Source organism: Dipodomys merriami, unplaced genomic scaffold (genome assembly GCF_024711535.1).
Source record: "Dipodomys merriami isolate MVZ:Mamm:240054 unplaced genomic scaffold, mDipMer1.0.p SCAF_22, whole genome shotgun sequence".
Taxonomy (NCBI): domain Eukaryota; kingdom Metazoa; phylum Chordata; class Mammalia; order Rodentia; family Heteromyidae; genus Dipodomys; species Dipodomys merriami.
Genome location: NW_027203604.1, coordinates 2389554 through 2409636, shown reverse-complemented (window position 1 = coordinate 2409636; position 20083 = coordinate 2389554). Strand labels below are relative to the sequence as shown.

General features: G+C 36.1%; 1 protein-coding gene across 1 annotated transcript; it reads left to right on the top strand.

Moving 5' to 3' along the window:
* Nucleotides 1-204: 204 nt before the first annotated feature.
* Tyrp1 (tyrosinase related protein 1) lies at nt 205-19038 on the top strand. The gene is made up of 8 exons (XM_070033716.1): nt 205-214; nt 2292-2723; nt 4281-4603; nt 7222-7426; nt 10510-10677; nt 12924-13103; nt 17537-17683; nt 18833-19038. The coding sequence occupies exons 1-8, from the start codon at nt 205-207 to the stop codon at nt 19036-19038; spliced, it is 1671 nt and encodes a 556-aa protein (XP_069889817.1).
* The last annotated feature ends 1045 nt before the right edge of the window (nt 19039-20083 follow it).

The window sequence follows — 20083 nt, the reverse complement described above, 5'->3', positions numbered from 1 at the left end:
ATTAAATAGTTTTGCTAAAGGTCATATACACAAAGAATGTCAATGGTGTAACTCCTTTGAACAACTAACATAAATAAACAAAATAAATACCATGAATTGAAACATGTTGTCAAATGGCATGAAGTCAAGCAGAGTGGGGGCAGATGAATGGAGAAAAAAAGGACAGACAAATTCAGTCATAATATTCAATGTACATATGCAAAAATGGAACCAGGTAAGTTGAAGGGATGGGTAGAGTTGAAGGAGAAGAATGAAAGGGATGACATGAATTAATTGATCAAGATGCATTGTACACAAAACTGACATACTGAATTGGAAGTCTTTGAAACAACTACTTAAAGATAATAAAAAGAAAGAAAGGGAAAGGAGGGAGGGATAGAGGGAGGGAGGGAGGGAGGGAGGGAGGAAGGAAGGAAGGAAGGAAGGGAGAGATGGAGGGAGAGAGGAAGGGAAGAAGGGAGGAAGGGAAGAAGGGAGGAAGGGAGGGAGGAAAGGAAAGATGGAGGGAAGAAAGGAAGGAGGGAGAAAGAGAGCTTACAATGTAGATACCTTAGCAAGTTGCTTTATGCATAGCAAACTAAAAACAAGACTAATAAAAGATAGAATGATACTTTAGAGTCACAGACAAGTATTTTAATAATCATGGTTTGACATAACTCTCCTTATAATAAATCACATTGATAACAATGACAAGGAGCCATAAACAGAAGATTCCTCTTATTCTTTCTTACCTTAATTTATAGACATATCCTTAGCTGTCTTTTTTTGTGTTAACCATACCTCAATTGTTTTATATAGTTTTCTGGAGTATTTTATGGCTTAGAGTCAAAAGGAGTGGCAACATTGATCATGAATTCTAATAAGCTTTGCAGAGTGCTTATTATGTATTTCAAACTCAAGTTTACATGTGAATAATGATTTCATATGCATGGACTTTCAGAAAATTGCATCTTGAAATGCATCTATCTATTACACATGGTGCCATTGGCTTATAGTAAAAGCAAGACATAAGAAGCCATTTCATGAGCAACTTCCAAATAATGACTGTGGTGTTTTGTAATAAAGTTGAGCAGCAGCCACTAACTTCTCCAGGAAGGGAAGCTGAAGTAACTAAATCTAAAGCCAGCAGAGAGTTTAATGACCAATGTCACATGATTCCGTAGAGCTGATTCTGAAGCTTTTTCTGCTACAATTTTTCTCTCTATAAACTATAAGAATGTTTTCAAGAGTGATCATAACCTAAAGGTACCAACAGAAGCATGTACTAAACTGGCCTTTGTGTTATTAAGGAAAAATAACCTGTTTCATTCTCTAGTGGGGATAAGAAACATTTGTTTTCTGCCAAAGGCCATTTGGATATTTATAACATCCTTGAGGACGACACAAAATTATCAATACAGGTAGATAACTGTGGACAGCTAACATGTCTGTCCTATTATGTACCAGGTGATTTTGTAGGACTTATATAATGGGCCATAGGCCAGATGCTTTCTACCAGTGCATGGTATGAAAATAGAAAATCTCTGCAATGAAAACAAAAAGCTCTCCAGTTTCTCTGACTTATCTTTCAAATTAGTGCTTCTGACCTTTTCTTAATACATTAACTATCACAAGGCAGACAATCAGTGGGAAGGGAGTCATGTGCTGACCAAGTAAAGGGCAGAATGTGAAAAGAGATTAGTGAGGACAGAGGAGGAGCCCCTCCCACTTTGGGCAATCATGTTGAAGATTAGTTATCTGGCAGAATCCCACATGCAATTAGCAGCTTTGACATCAGGTGACAAGCAAATATAAAATATTCAAGCTCAGCTCTAAAGGAAGTCCAGCAGAGAAATCTCTCAATTTTAAGGTACTGGAGAGAAGATCTTTGAGGAATGGATGGACTCTTTCCAAGATACTCATAGGATGGGGGATTTTAAGGCAATTCACTTATTGGAAATCTGCTCCCAATCTTACTTTCAGATCCACCATTAATGTTGCTAGTAATGATGACCTAATAATGAATGTTTTTGATAAGTGATATCTAGGATAAGTATTTTTATATGAATAGAGGTTTTAAATGAAGAAAACTCAGTTACTAGGACAATGTATTTTAATTATATGTTACCTATTTCAAATTTTCAAAGGGAAACGGCTATTTTTATTATTTGTTAGAAAGATCATCTTGCATTTGGAAAATGGGTTGGAAAGGGCTCATACACTTTTTTAAGAGTACAAAATATAGTTTGCCTAACTCTATTTTGCTTTCTTTTTCAGCTAGGTTTTTACCTGCGTGCCTCCACCCTCTCTAGGCAGAGAGGTGCACACCAGCTCGGTGTTCTGCACTCCTGCTTCTACCAGCATGAACTCTTGTAACCTCTTCTCCCAGGAATTTGTCTTCCTCCTGATGCTTTTTCAGCAGGCCTGGGCTCAGTTCCCACGAGAGTGTGCGACCGTTGAGGCTTTGAGAAGTGGCGTGTGCTGCCCAGACCTGTCCCCCTCATCTGGACCTGGGACAGACCGCTGCGGATCAGCATCAGGACGCGGCACGTGCGAGGCTGTGTCTACAGACTCCAGGCCCCATAGTCACCTCTACCCCCACGATGGTATAGATGACCGGGAGGGGTGGCCCCTGCGGTTCTTCAACAGGACATGCCACTGCAATGGCAACTTCTCAGGACACAACTGTGGGAGTTGTCGCCCTGGGTGGAGAGGACCTGCCTGCAACCAGAAAGTTCTCACAGGTAAGTGGGGAGATGAATAGGTGCACGGCCCTGAATGAGGCTCCGGCTCTGCATAGAATTCTACATCATTTGAGATGGAAAAACAACATCTGTTCATCACAGAGCTCAACTTCTCTTTCCAAGTTGAGCAAACTGAAGCTTAGAAAATTTAAGAGACTTGGTCAATGTTAAAAGTCGTGACTGAACCTCAGACTTTCTGATTAATGATATTGCATTCCAGTATATGTGTTGAAGACCCATTACATACATGCTAGGAAAATCTGCTACATTTTTTATGGATCAAGGATGTTAGCTGTTACAGATTCAGAAAGATCAACCCTCCCATTCTGGTATTTGGTAAACATAGAATCCATACTGAGATACCTTTGACTCCCCTATTTCAGCTTCTTCAACTATTCCTGCTGACCTACAAAGAAATTCCCAACTGTAACAGTCAAATTCAGGCATTTCCAATGAGAAGCCTAAACATGCACTTATAGCAAAGCATTAAATAGTTAACAGTCAGCAGTACTTGGTTGTTTTCTGTATGCCACATGCTGGTACAAGGGTTTAACAGACCATCTACTGAGCCTTTATTATAGCAGGCTCTGGTCTAATTGCTTTTATGCCTGCTCTCTTTGATCTTTACAACTCTATAAAGGAGGTATTATTTCTATCCACATTTTACAAATGAAAATCCAAACTTGGAATAATAGTTCTAAGGACAGAAAAAAAAGCCTCTGGTCTTAAATGCCACCTACTTTGGTTTTGCAAGATTTATGATGTGAAAAATTAGAAAACAAAGACATCATGCCAATAACTAGAAAACAAAGGAATATGCCAACAATGTGCAGAAATATCTATGGTAGAATCAGAAAATCCTCAAATAAGATGAAAGAAATCACTAGAAATCCTAGACTAAATTAGAAGAAGGAGGAAAAGAGAAGGGAGAAATCAGGCTAGAAACCTTTGAACCCCAACGTGATACAACAAAATGGAAACTTTCATATCATAATCTCCTTTGTATGCATACAATTATTTAAACTATTCTTTAAAAAAATCTTCAATGAACACTGAAAAAGTAGGACAAAGGGTGAACAAATACAGCAGTGGTACTCACTAGACACTATGTGGAAAATGAACTATACAACTTATGGGTGGAGACAGGAGGGAAAAACTGGGAGAGAGCAAGGGAAGGGGTGACATGATTCAAAAAGAAACGTACTCATTACCTGACTCATGTAACTGTAACTCCTCTGTATATCACCTCTACAATAACAATAAAATTGATTTTTTTAATAAGAAAAAAAAATAAAAAATAAAAAAATCTTCAATGTATGTGTATAGGGTATATGTGGCAAATCCTAAAACAATCCAAATTGAAATATATCTGTTCCCAAGCACTTTGCATATGAAATGCTCAACTAGGAAAATAATGCATAAAATATTTGAATATAGGTCAAGTGTAACAATCAATGGATAAATGAGACATTATATGTAATGACATGGTTGTGTTCATTCTCTACCAATTCTCACCTAAGACAGATATTTTCATGTCTGAATTTTTCATCCTTCAAGTCAGGAGAAATCTTCTGGACTTAAGCACAGAAGAAAAGAACCACCTTGTCCAGGCACTGGATTTGGCGAAGCGCACAACCCACCCTCAGTTTGTCATTGCCACCAGGAGATCAGAAGAAATTCTGGGACCAGATGGCAACACGCCACAATTTGAAAACATTTCTATATATAACTATTTTGTTTGGACTCACTATTATTCAGTCAAAAAGACCTTCCTTGGGGCAGGGCAAGAAAGCTTTGATGGAGTGGACTTCTCTCACAAAGGACCAGCTTTCCTCACATGGCACAGATACCATCTGCTACAGTTGGAGAGAGATATGCAGGTATGTGTGAAGCATCTCAGTCTGGTTATTACAGACCAGAGGCCCAGTATGTAATTGTTGTTAAATGATCAGAACACATGATCACAAAGCATTGTCATGATTATATACCTGCCTTTGACATTTAGGTAAGTTTTTTCCTCACACGGATTACTTTTTGTGACATAAATGGAAAGTTATGTTAATAATGATAACATCAACTAAGAAATGTTTAGGTGTTAATTAAGTTTGAAATAGTCTATGGCTTGAAAAAATGACTCATAAAATTTGAAACAAAAAAAACCATTTGATATATTTTCCTTCTGGATAGAATATAAGCTAAGGCCTCCTTCTGGTATGAGTAAAGCTGAGTACATAGCGTAGTTTTGTTTTCTCTGTACTGCATACATAATGCAGTAAATGAAGTTGTTGCTTCTTTTCAATAGGACACAGAATTTTGAATGGTTATATTTTCATTGAGCTAAATTTTCCCATGCCCCTTTACTATAGTATAGCTTATAGACAAAACCTGTCAAAAAACACTGCATATAATATATGAAAGAAAAGGTGTGCTAATTTTCTTGACTGCAGTAATTGTTTCACTATTATATTTGTGTTTACATATATGTCAAAACATAATATTGCTACCTTCAATGTATGCAATTTCCAAAAAGACAAAATAAAAGCACACCAAACAGCATTTTTTAAATGACTTTTTTTGCCATAAATCTCAACTCAAACATTGCTGTTTTAGCTTTTATTTTTTAAGGTTACACACTTGAAACACAGTAAAGTACCTGATAATATAGATGCTTCATTATTTTTTGCCAACTGCTCCATTTCTTGAGAAAATTATTCTAATTTTAAAGATAAAAATTTAAATGATTAGGCCTCCTTTAGAAAACCCACAAACCGCCCGGCACTGGCGGCTCATGCTTAGCTACTCTGGAAGCTAAGATCTTAGAATCAGAGTTTGCAGCCAACTGGCCAAAAAGCCTGCAACACTTTTATCTACAATTAACTAGCAAAAAAAAAAAAAAGCCAGAAGTGAAGCTGCAGCTCAAAAAGCAGAGGGCTAGACTTGACCACAAAAGCTCAGGAATCGCACCTTGGCCCCTTTCAAGCCCAGAACTGGCACACACACACACACACACACACACACACATCCACACACACACACACACACACACACACACACACACACACACACACATACACGTAGTTTCCTGTAGGAAACAACAGTAGTGAATTTCTAACACCAAGTAAAATTTGAAAAACTAACTGGAAAAGATCTAAAGACACACAAAGTGTTTAAGCTTATTAATTGATTTGCATAATACTTGTGCCAGCATTATTTCAAGGAAAAAATATTAGGTAAAAGAATACATTTGATAAAATGCAGAATAAAATGTATGGAAGCAGTCTACTCTTATGTACTTTGAGGGTGACTGCATACATTTATCAGGAACGCTGAACATCACATTTTACATCTGTGATTACAAGTCAGACATTTAGTAGATCATAAGTAGATAAATCTGTCATTTATAATTGACTCTAGATCTTCATGGTTTCAAGTCACACTTTCATAGATACACCAAAATGAAAGGGCAGGTGGGCAGTACCAAAATGCTTCAGTTTTGCCTGGGTAAATTTCACCCTCAATGACTTACATTCTTAAACCCCAACAGCACAAGTCAGCTGACATATTATAATCTAAAAACACAAGGCACAGCTGAAATGCCACATGAATATGCTCTGGCTCCAAATGTCAGTTGCTGAACTGCAGTCTGATTCTTAATGATCCAGTGGAAGCTGCCACTAATGTTTGTGCACCACAAAGATAGCTTTTAAACAATTACAAACCTCTGGAGATCATTAACTGAGGATATCTCAGAAATCTTTTGGACCCCTAAGTTACTGAAGAACAAGGAAATCTTCTCTAGGAAAATATTTAAAGTTAGTGGATTTGTGGCTCAAAGTGGTAGAGTACTAGCCTTGAGCAAAAAGAGCATAGGGACAGCACCCAGTCCCTAAGTTCAAGCCCTAGGTCTGATGAAAAAATAAAACTAATAAAAAGATTCTTAGAGGATTTTCTGCACAGGCTGGTTTTGAAAGAAACTTAAAGCTAAACAATATAGACATACTAAGTGTCTGAAAGCCAAGCAAAACCAATAACAACATACATTTAACTCTCACCTTCTGAATATAACTCCCCAAAGGCCGAAGGATTGTAAAACAAGTAAAGTACATGTGTATTTTTTAAGAAGCCTAATGAAAGAAGCATATAATCTCTGGAACACATTTTTTAAATGTGAGATAAGCTCAAAAGAGAAATTAAATGTATAATTGTTGTATAGAAATCTAACCTGCCCAAAAGAAAAAGGAAAGTAGTTTTCCTTAAAAATAAATTTCATCATAAGAATTGTATTTCATTTTCTCTAGGGCCCACATAACTCCCCACTGTAAATCACAAGCTTTGTTGAATAAGGAGTTTAACCCTTCAGCATCTCTCAGAACCACTGATGCAGTCATTGAATCCTTAGGGGCTAAAGTCAGCTGAAAGAAATAGACAGTCAGGCCAAAGTAAGCTAACAGGAAGGGGATAATGAAGCCCACAGTCTACCCACAGTTTCTTGATCTAGGACATGCTGCAGGAACCTTTCTTCTCTCTGCCTTACTGGAACTTTGCAACTGGGAGAAACACCTGTGATGTCTGCACGGATGACTTAATGGGATCCAGAAGCAACTTTAATTCCATTCTCATAAGCCCCAACTCTGTGTTTTCTCAATGGAGAGTGGTCTGCGAATCCTTGGACGATTATGATACCCTGGGAACACTTTGTAACAGTAAGTTTAAAATCACAAGTAGTGGGCTGGGAAGGTGGCTCAGTGGTAGAGTGCTTGCCTTGCAAGCATGAGGCCCTGGGTTCGATTCCTCAGTACCACATAAGCAGAAAAAGCTGGAAGTGGCGCTATGGCTCAAGTGGTAGAGTGCTAGCCTTGAGCTGAAGAGCTGAGGGACAGCACCCAGGCCCAGAGTTCAGGCCCCACGACCAACCAAAAAAAAAATCACAAGTAGCCATATTTCCATACTAGATAAAAAGAGTTTAAATAGACTGCCTGGCAGGCCTTCATCCTACTAAAGAGATCAAAGTAAGGTCTACTACTGTTAAATAGATTCCATGTATGTAAAGACCACTTAAGCACTGAACACCTCCGATAAGCAAGGCAGTCTCTGGTAAGGTGCACTGAGATGTAGAAAGTGCCTTTTTGTTTTCATATTGCTCTTCTTGAGTCATTTGGTCAGTGCATCACTAACTTCCTTACTGCCAGAATGCCTGGTTTACAAATTAATCTTCTTACTATAATCAACCCTGCTTATTAGTCATGTGTCTTGGGTTGGAATTTCAAATTTTAAAAAATTCCCAAGAGAATTTGACATGTGGAGAGAAAGATAGAATTGCTCTGGGTTGAAGGAAGGGAGGGAGAAAGAAAAAAAGAGGAGGATAGGGTGAGGGGAAGAGGAAATGGAAGAGTAAAAAGGGAAGGGAAATTATAATTCTTCCATTAATTAAAAAGCAAATTTAAAAGCAAACAAGGTTAAAAGAATTAAAAAGCAAAAGGTGTTCTAAAGGATCCTTTCAGGAAAAGGACAATTTTGCAACAGGTGACATCTGCAGACTAACTGCATTTAGCTTTCCCACAGTAAACATCAGAAAATGAATGCTTAGCCAGCGATTGAATGCCTTTGTCACTGTTAAGTTTATGTTCCATGCTAGTCTGTTCATGAGTTTCTTATTCCCTTCCATCAATTTATTATTATCTGTCCCTGAGCTGTTAACATATAATTATAATTATATATATTTTTTATTCCTTGTATGTCTTATGCTTCAAGTGTTACTTTTTAAGTTAAAAAGAAACATGCTTTATCCAGATGAAACTAAGTGTATGTCTTTCACTATGAGAAGAATATTTAGCTATATATAGTTATAACAAATGAGACAGTACATGGAAATTGTCTCTGGAAGTTAAAAATAGAATTAATTTATATCTGCTTGGCAAGATGAATAAATGGTCCCCTATCTAGCAGAGAAATAAAATTAAGGGTCAGGTATCTTCAAATACTAACTATGCATTTCTTCCTGAGCAGGGGTTCTTATTGTTTGAGGGCCTGGAAGTTCTCCATATATTTTCCTATCCTGCTGATAATTCGAGTATTTTCCTAGTCCTTGTAAAGCAAATATATCTTTCTCTGAAGACCACTGGGACAGACTGACAAATACTACTCCTAACCAGCCTCCTCTCCTTCCATGGATCGAAGGCTTCAATTTCTCCCTAGTTCCTAATGCCTTCAGTGTAGTCTATCCATCTTTCCTTGAGTTCTCCCTGACATTGCTCTGCTTTGGCTCTTCATGGTTCCTGCAGCCCACTATGCTCCTATTCTATCCTCTGCTCCCAGCCAGATCCCTTTTCACAGGCAGTCTGAATGTCTGCTAGTCAACAGCATCCAGCAAACAACTCAGAACCTAGTATATGCTGGCACTGAGCCAGGATAAGGGAGTCACTGGTGAACAAAAACAAAGGGAGTTCTTATTGTAATGGGAATTTTTTTATTAAAAATAGAAAGAAGCTTAGCATCCCTTGTTACTTCCTCAGTCTATCTATCTTTAATATTTCTAGTTTATCTATGAATATGTCCTTAGTCTTTCAGGGTTCTTTGTAAATGTATTCTTTGTGAAACATTTCTTGAACAATATGACAAAGAGATCTCTTTCTCTTTCCTTCTCTTCCTTCCCTCACGTAAGGCACATATCACATTATCTAACCATAAGATCACAGCAATGTGTTTACTTGTTTCTTACTTCCTTTCAAAAATAATAATTTGGGGCTGGGAAGGTGGCTCAGTGGTAGAGTGCTTGCCTTGCATGCATGAGGCCCTGGGTTCGATTGCTCAGCACCACACAAGCAGAAAAAAAAAAGAAAAGCAAGAAGTGCTGCTGTGGAACAAGTGGTAGAGTGCTAGCTTTGAGCTAAATTGCTGAGGGACAGCACCCAGGCACAGAGTTCAAGCCCCACAATTATTATTATATATTATTTTATTATATATATTATTATATATATATTATTTTAGCACATTGATCAAAAAGTTGAAACATGGAAAAATGATCACAAGGAAACTCTGTTGTACAACTCATCTACAATAAAAAATAGAGAAAATAATTGAAAAATCTGTATGATTGAACTATGCACCACTTACCAAAGTGTTTCTGATTGTACTTTGTTTTCCTATTCCTGTAAAAGCTTGAAATGGATGGCATTTAGATGCAAATTTTTATGCACATGTATTGTGGTTTGGAATTTAGGTTTGTTAGATTATCTTGCCAAATTCATAGAATTGTGATTTTGATGGATTCTTGCAGGGGAGGGGGAAACAAATTTTGTGCCAATTTAACATATGCCAGGACCTGTATCGATGTGTCTAATCTTTCTTTTTTTTAATTCAGATGTTTTTATCACTTTTTTTTTTTACAGAGGTAGGATAGTAGGTTGTTTTTCCACTGTCATATCACTGAGCATGCATTTTAAGTTTTGTTTCCTACTGAACAGAAGTTATTTTTCAGTGCTAAAACCTTATTTTATTGCATCGATTAATCTTTACATTGAAAAATGGGGAAAAAACCAACATGAAATTTCTTTGTACAATTCACATACCATAGTAAAAAATAGAAAATTGAACAATTTTATGTGACATATATGTAAGATATACGTCACATAAAATTGTATGTATATATGCATATATTACATGTATGTGTATGTATGTGTTTGTATATACATATGTGTGTACGTATTCATTGTGTGTGTGTTCATGAAGACCAATGGTTAGACTTTACCCTCTGTAAGTGTTATCCTGCCCTATTTTTTCCCCCCAGGCACAGAGGGTGGGCCAATCCGGAGAAATCCAGCTGGGAACGTGGCTAGACCCCTGGTGCAGCGTCTTCCCACACCACAGGATGTAGCTCAGTGCTTGGAAGTCAGTGTATTTGACACACCTCCTTTTTATTCCAACTCTACAAACAGTTTCCGAAACACGGTGGAAGGCAAGTAAACCAAACTGGTTGTCTGAATTGCTCTTACAGTAGGGAAAGGAGGCTGAAGTGCCTCTGATTTCATTGAAGTCTTCGAACACCAAATTGATCCTGTCAATTTCATAGGAACTGAGCTGCCTGTTTGAGGAGATCACAATTATCTGCTCAAAAATGAAAGTTCTTTGAAAAGAGTCATCAAACCACATAATTTTATTTAACTATCATAGGAGAAGGAGCCATTGGAAGTTTTTCTTTCCTCTGAAAAATCTAAAAACTCTTTAAACTGAAATTTCTGGGAATTATCAGGCCAGCATGTAATTATTATATCCTAGCATCAACAAACTAGGATGAAGTCTTTCTCTGGGGGAAAAATGAGTAACAATTATTTTTATTTAAATTCCAAACAATTAGTTGACATTTTGGAAAGTCTGGTTAGAGCACGTTTTATTCAGATTGTGAAAACCTGCAACTTTTCTTAAGGCCTATAAAAGTTTATATTAGCATCTACTGATTTTTATTTGGTTTTATTTAACATGTTAGAAGTTTTAAAACTCAAGAATTGAAATCTAAATACATAAGATGACTGTTTCAAGATATTCAAGAGTTAATAACAGAGCTCAGATTCAAATTCTAATTTTCCAAGTTGTGTTTTTAAATTACTTCCGATTTCTCTATATCATGCTTGATATATATTAAAAATTTTAAAGACACATAATTTTTGTTTTAAGTTTATTACAAATTTCTTACATCAAATTGGCCTTAAATATGGCCTTGTACATTTTAGATGAAACTTGCCCCATAAAAAAAAAATAGAAAAGGGTTCTTTGCCCTGAAGAGCTGTGATACTTGGTATCACATGAGGATTTTTTTTTTCCTGAGGTTGAATACATACAACCTTATGTAAGCACCCTGTCACTTTACCTACATGTATAATTGTTTTGTTTTCATTTTATGTTTAGGTTAGGATCTCACTAACTGTCCAGGTTCACTTCAAACACATTTTCCTGCCTTGCTCTGCCTGCCCCAGCTCTGATCATTAGTTTAAATTCTGTTCTCTTAGACCACTTGAAGAACATTAAACTAAACATGTAAAAAATTATACAGTGTGTATATCCCAACACAACTGTGAAATGACTTTTAAAATGAAGTAAGCAAAAGGCATACACATGCAGTAAAATTATCATGATTAAGTTAGTCTCAGTAATATCTTTATGCCATTCTAGTAAAAATGTGGACTATCAAAAAAAACCATTGTGTGCATCCCCACCTACTTTTATGTTTAATTTTGAAAACTAAATAAATGTGCTATTATATAGCTTTAATATAATTGTACAAATACTTCAACAGTTACTATCTTTTGGTTAAAGTTATGTTCATAAAATATAAGTACAGATTATGTTTTATTAATGTTGATGAGAAATCAGATTTTATTAATTTCCTAACATTGTATGAAAAGGCAAACTTTGCAGCATATATTTAGATAATAATCAGTGCTTCAGTGCTTTGTGAATTAAAACTTGTTAGAATATTAACCAGTGGATGAATGACTAGCTCTAAATATACAACAATCCTCCAAGACAATTAGGTAAACTTAGAATTCCATCCTATGTTGTATGTCCTCCATCTTTATTTGTGACCTTTTATGCATTTATCCCTATCTTCTTTCTAATATACAGGAGGTTTAGCTGAAGTTAGATGTCTTTTGACAGTAGGCTTTCAGAGTATTTAAAAGTAGGACAGAAATGGTAGGAAAATGCTGAGAAATTTTAACTTCCTCACAAAAATAACTTTCCAAAAATAAAGGTATTGACCATCATTCACAGGGAATCAGGTACGAGACTTGGGTCACATCTGGCAATTTAAGTTTCAGGAGCGTCAGAGAGGTGCTCTCCCAATTCAGGCAGCACTGTTGACTCCAAACTGAAGATTTTCACTCTTTATAATTCCATGCAGAATAATGTCTGCCTGTGTCAATACACAGTGTTCCATATACTTTGACTGGCATCCTTTGCAAGACATTATTTTAAACCTAGAGGCTACATTTAGAATGACATGCTTAAAACCAACCTAGTTCTGAGTACAGCAAATAAATGTCATCAACCATTGGTACAGAGAGGCATTGCTATTATACTAAGGGAAAATTTAGACTGACGAACTTTAGGGGGGAAGTAGTTTCTAAACATAATGACTGCTGTTTACTTGAAGAGTGACGTATTTGCAATGTTTTCTGCTATTCTCATCCTTCCTTTGAAATCTAGGTTACAGTGATCCCACGGGGAAGTATGACCCTGCAATTCGAAGTCTTCACAACCTGGCCCATCTATTCTTGAATGGCACAGGAGGACAAACCCATTTATCTCCCAATGATCCTATTTTTGTCCTCCTACATACTTTCACTGACGCAGTCTTTGATGAATGGCTGAGGAGACATAACGCTGGTGAGATGCTTCCATAGGCCTTTTCCCAGGCTTCATTAAAGGGATTGTTCTGGTGGTATAGTTCATCATTTTAGTGTAGCACTTGATACACATAAAATCTACCACAAAATAAATATAAAAATAGCTATACTAGATAACCATTTCCAGATCTTCAAAACCAGTTGGAAATTGCCCAGATCTCTTGGAATATTATTTACCTTAATGTAATCCTTTGCATTTGTTGTGAAAAAAAATACCATATTTCCCAAGATTTTTTTTCTTGTATCTTCCAACAAAATCCTCCTCGTTGCTTTTTAACATGAAGGAGAAAAACTTACAGAGCTATTCAATGTTTCAAAAGAGCAAAAATTTATGACTTTCAATCCAGTTCAGAGTTTTGCAGCCTCACATACATAGAAATGTTGTTCTACTTGAAAATTAATGTAAAAAAAATCTCTTTTAAGTTCATTTCAATACAGTCTTACTCACCTGAGAGAATTACATGGCTTTTCAAAACCATCAAATCATGGTCACTGTTAAAATATAATGATTTTTCATAGTTTGAAACTATAGTAAAGTTTGACATCTGTGATTTTACTTTATTATGTACATCAATATGATACTTATATCTGGACTTGCATTTGTGTGTGTGTGTGTGTGTGTGTGTGTGTGTGTGTGTGTGCCCAACCTGATCAGGACAGGATTGCTCAAAATACTTTAATGCATCATAAAATAATTTCAGAAACAATTCGTACATAAATATAAAATTGTCAGTTAAGATTTTATTAATTGAAACTCCTTCTCACAGTTATTATGCATTTACATACATATCTACACCCACAATAAATTATCTGTAATTTAATGTCAGTTTCTTTCAATCAAGAAACTAAGATGTGTACAATGCAATCTAGATTTTTGTAACCTCTAAACCTTTTACAATGCTACTTATTTCCTATTCCCTAATTTAAAGTTACATTTCAGATGTTGACTTTTAGCAAATCTTCCCAAAGTTTTTAATTATAAAAACATCTCTTCTTTTTTACAATAAAAATATCATTTTATATATCTTTAACTAGAAGACTTTTATTACAGTATAAGAAACTGGGATCTAGGAAATAACAAAACCAATTTTTGTTAAACATGACATCTGGAAATTAGACATGAATGTACAAGTCATATACATAGAGCCATTCACAATGCCATGAAAGTCAATGATCATTTTCAAGAAATGGAGTTTCATAAGTATCCTGACAATTCTTTTCAATGGAGTTTTCTTTCAATTGTGAAAAATACTCATTTCTTTGTCTTTCATATTGTGTTGAAAAACAATGATCTTGCATTTATTACAATTTATTACACCTTATCTGGATTTTAATTGAAAGATTTTTGATGAACCAGGAAAATATCTTTACTTCTTCTTTCCTGCCTGCTCCTTTTGTTTGGGCTATGAATATCATAAGGTTTCTTAGTTACCTACTAAGTAGTAGACAGAGAAGTACCATAAACTAAACATAGTCAATCAACCTACAGAATATTTCTGATAAAATGTGGCTATAACATTATAAGATAAGTAAGTATGACTACTTGTAGTTTCATGGAAGCTAAAACACAAATGTTCTACATTCTATAAATGTCTTTTGGAAAGCAATATCATAAAGCAACTATCTTAGAAACAAAAATAAAAACACTGCAAGAATTTCTAAAACTTTATAAAGTGAAAGTATTCATAATATAACTCTAGGAATAGAGATTAGAATATCTTTTCAAAATGTACTAACGGTTTTTTCATAGATACTGAAGGCTTTTCAAAAATCATAGAATTATAAAATTATTAGAGTCAGAATAGAACAAGAATTGTATTTTATAACTAAAGGTAATTATAGTCATCCGCATTATAATTTCCATTGTAGAATCCTCTTATTAGATATAACAGTACAATACAAAGCATCAAAAACACTATGACAACAGTATTAATTTCTATTCACTGACATTGTGGATATGTGTAACATGTAATTCAATTTCCCTGCTTTTTTAAACTGAGAAATATGAGCAAAGATTTAAACATAATAATCTAGAAGTTCACTCAGTGCATTTTTTCCAGAAGAAGCAGTTTCTACATGTCTCATAATGAGCCATGAAAGAAAAGTAACACACACACACACACACACACACACACACACACACACACACACACACACACATCCTTTCACAAATATTATTTAAGCTCCAACTATTTCCTGGGCATTATTATAGGTTCCAGAGTATCAGGAAAACATTGTCCATATAATTTTCCTGCTAGTAGAAATGATCATAAATATAAATAAATATATGTAGTACATTAGAAGATACTAAGTCTTTGAAGATGTACAAAATCAGAAGGTAAGGTAAGAAGAACTATGTAGATGAATGAAGGAGGATCTATAGACAAAAATGCAGAAAAGAGTCCAATTTGGGTGAGGCAGGGCAGGGGGTTGGGAGAGAGCAGTGAAGGATGAATGACATAAGAAGGAAAATAGGGAGATACAACACAATTGTTGGGCCTAATTCTTAGAGAGAGTGGGAAGTCCTTCAGAATCTTGCATAGAGAAGTTATGGTAATCCAATTGATACTGTTAATTTTACTATTATTCCTCCACTCATTTTAGTGGACTCAACTTTATCAACAGTTGTATCTGACCTGGGCTGAGGCTGGTCACATTAATACATTTAGTAGCAAATAGCTACTAAAAGATTACTACAATGTGAGTTCCCTGAGAGCAGGGGGTTTTGCCATCTTGTTCCATGCTACAGTCACAGTGTCTAGACAAATGCCAGAGCACCAGCCAGCGCTCAGTAGATTTCATTAAATAATATTTAACTAGCTTTAATACATACTATGTGGAAACTCCCAAAAACTGTAAGTACTTGACTTTTTATGACCACTTGTTCTTCAAATTAGCTACTAAAGCATCCTTCTCTGATTCACAGGGACTGTGGCAAATAACAGGTGCAGAAAGAAATCCCCATACCCCACCAGCATCTCACATATACCACATCTTGTCAATGTATCCTCATTAGTACTTGTCCCAGCTCACTTCCAACTCTGGTTTTTTGACAATCCAATTGGTATTTTTTTAATATTTCTTAAAAAATACTTTATTGTCAGTGTTGAGGTTTGCCTTCTTAGGGTTTTCTGAACCTCTTGAACTTGAAAGTTCATTTTGCCATTTGAAGTTTTCAGTCAGTTTTCCCCCAATCTTCCATTAGATTTCACAGGCAAAAAATCAATGCAGAGTTCATGTCTAGTATACTGGAAAACAGTACTTGTGGATGTATGAGAAGGGAAACACAAATGATGTGACTTCTCTCCATGTGGGCAAGCTATGAAATTGTATGATTCTGTGTTTTATTTGCTACCTTCAACCATTTTGATGCATAAAAAATTTAATTCTATGTTAATTTTTTAGTAATTTTCTTCTGATGATTTAGATGCATTTTAACTATTGTCGACTCGGTTCTGAAATATAAAAGTGAAGCTGAAAATAGCAGTTTTAGGAAACTCAAACTCGAGGCTAGCAATTCATAACTTCAGGCAGGGATTATATCTTCCTTGTGCATACAATTGGTATTTACATAAATATAGAACAAACAACAAAAGACCAATATTTTTGCTTCAAACCATGTACTATTTCTTTTTGTCCTTGACAAAAACTCATTCAGCAATGTTTTATACTTAAACGACTTAAATTTGCATGGAAAGACAGGAGAGGAAAAAGTAAATGGGATTCCACGTAAAAACCTGGAATCCTTATTGGCTTCTATAAAACATAAGCAGAAAAATATTAAGCAGAAATGTTCAGAGTCAAAGACAACCTCTAAAAAATGCACAATTTCTCAGTCTCAAATTATGGACAACAGTACAACAAATTACAGGTCTATCTTATTTGTCTAGAAATGAATTAATGAATTGTACTCAAATTAGTTTCTGTTATCTAAAGCTAGTACAAATGATGATTATCATAAATGATACAATACTAAAATTTCTGTTTTTAAGAATTCCTTTTCAGCCAGGTGCTGGTGGCTCACTCCTATTATCCAACCTACTCAAGAGCCTGAGATCTGAGGATCATGGTTAAAAGCTAGCCTAGGCAGGAAAGTCCATGAGCACTGTGGCTCAAGTGGTAGAGCAGTATCTTTGAGTTGAAGAGCTGAGGGAAAGCGCCCAGGCCCAGAGTTCAAGCCCCACGACCGATTTAAAAAAAAAAAAAAAAAAACTTTATCTAAGAAGTGCTGTGTTGGTGTTCTATTCTGAGCACTTGAACTCTGTTTTATGTAATCTTTGTAGTAAGACTGTGTTTGTCTTCATTCAGTATAAAATATTAAGAACATTTTACAATATTCTTTTTTAGTTTTGGACCTCTTCAGAACATAACTATGACATGGATGTTAACTTTGTGTCTTTTGGCATATTTTAGATATATCCAAATTCCCATTGGAGAATGCCCCTATTGGGCATAACAGACAATATAACATGGTACCATTCTGGCCTCCAGTTACCAACACAGAAATGTTTGTTACGGCTCCAGACAACCTTGGATATACCTATGAAGTTCAATGGCCAAGTGAGTGTTGGACATATATTTATTCTGTGAGAATTTCCAAAAGCCAATCTGTTATCTTTAAAATACTCACAATAGGGCTGGGAAGGTGGCTCAGTGGTAGAGCGCTTGCCTTGCATGCCTGAGGCCTTGGGTTTGATTCCTCAGCACCACATAAGAAAAAGCCGGGAGTGAAGAGCTGAGGGACAGTGCCCAGGCCCAGAATTCAAGCCCCACAACCGGACCCAAAAAAAAAAGAATACTCACAATATTCTGAGATTTTCATTTTCATTAGGACTATTGTTCAGTGCTAAAGAGAGGGAAAACTCATAGTCACCTGGAATTGGACTGATGATATGTTCCTCTATCTCATTTATTCCCCATAATTCTAAGGTGAGTTTTACAATCCTTAATTTGCACATAAGGAACCTGAGGCATAAAGAAGCTATGTCTCATATATATTCCTAGCAAGGAAACAGAAGGAATTTTGAGCCTATTTCTATGCAAAAGCCCCCATTTTTTTCCTGTTAGACCATGTTGCTTTCATTGGTGAAGAGGCGAAGTGAAGAGGGACTGAAATATTCTTAGCTTTTTGAGATTTTGAAATGCAAAACTTCCTTGTTCAAATTTAAATCCCTTTCCCCTGGGTATATGGAGACACACCTGTAATCTCAGTTACTTGGGAGACAAAGACTGGAAGATCATGAGTAGCCAACTGGGCAAAGTTAGAAAGACTGTCTCTAGAACAAAAATACCAGCCAAACTTATTTGAGGTTGAGCTAAGCTAAGACCCTAGGTTCAAGTCTCAAATATCACCAAAAGAAGAGCGCAGTGGAGGGAGACAGGATTTGAAAAACCTGGGTTCCAAAATCAGCTGTCATTTTGAACCAAGTGATCTTAGACAAAGAACTTAAACCCGTTGAGTCATCATCTCCCCAACTTCTCAATGAAACTAACTATCTATTCCAGTATGTCATACTCCATAAAAAGAAATTCAAAAGTGCCTTCAAAAGAACAAGTGTTAGGTTTAGGCAATCTAGTCAGAAAAAGAAACAGAAGTGTGAAGATTTCTGTTAAAGCACCTAAAATGGTGCCTAAATTTGAGATGTTGCCTAAATTTTGGTGAACAGTATTTTAACATTTGTACATATACTCATCTTCTTTTCCAAACAGGCCAGAGGTTTAGTGTACCAGAGATCATCACCATCACGGTAGTAGCTGCTCTGTTACTAGTCGCAGTCCTTTTCATGGGAGCCTCTTGTCTGATTCGTGCCAGAAACAGAAAAGATGAAGCCCGTCAGCCTCTCCTCCCTGAGCAATACCAACATTATGCAAAAGAATATGAAAAACTTCACAACCCTAATCCATCTGTGGTCTGATGGCACATACCAACTCCTCCTTGATGCATTATCTTCAGGATGCGCCCTGACTGAAAAATAATACAATATGTTACTAGCTATTTTGTTTCCCTTACCTTATGTCCTTCTTATTCAGGTCTTTATTGGAGTGAAAGTAGCCTATTTGGGGGTGTTTGAATTATCAGCTCTATTTAAAGTGGTAGGTTGCTCCTGAGTGAGCACCACATGCATTATGTTAAGCAGAAGAGTGTTCTCTGCATTTGCAAGCAGTGCACAGTGGAAGACCAGGAAACGGTGGCCACAGATGTCAGAAAGTGGTTACTCTCAGAGGGACTAACTGGAGTGGGACACGAGGGCACTTCTAGAAGTAATAGAAAGGTTCTATACCTTGCTTGATCATTTATCCCTTTTTTTCTTTTTCTTCTTTCTGGTACTGAGGATCAAATTCAGAGTGTTATGCATATGAGGCAAGTGCTGTATCACTGCGCTACATCCCTCGCCTTTTCTGCACCTTGTTTTCTGATGGCTACATTTATTTAAACACAAATGAAAACACTTCCCACACTGAGCACCGAAGAGCTATGCATTTTATTACATGTAAACAATCTAAAACAAAAATTAAATCGAATTGAGTTAAATAAACAATGCTTGATTGCACCAATTCCATATTATTTAAGGGAGTCGTGTGAGGATCTTGAAAGGTTGAGTATATAATATAAATAAGCCACTACGCTTTGTTCACATGCAAAGAGAACCCAATTTGATAGCAAACCTTTCTTTATAATGCAAGAGTGGGCATTTCTATGATGTAAAAAATGTGAATGCATTGATCATTGGCATTGATTGACAAATGAACAGTCAGTCACATGTATCAGTTAAGATAAATTAGGGAGAATCACGAATACATTGGATCTGAGTTGACTTCTTCAAGCTGGTACTCTCATTTGGGTGTCAGTATATCCTTGTCTAGAATATTAGAGGAAATGAGAAATATGCCTCCTGGTGTTCTACAGATGGTATTCTACACATGCAGTTTCAACTAGTCTCTTACCAAATTTTTTAATAT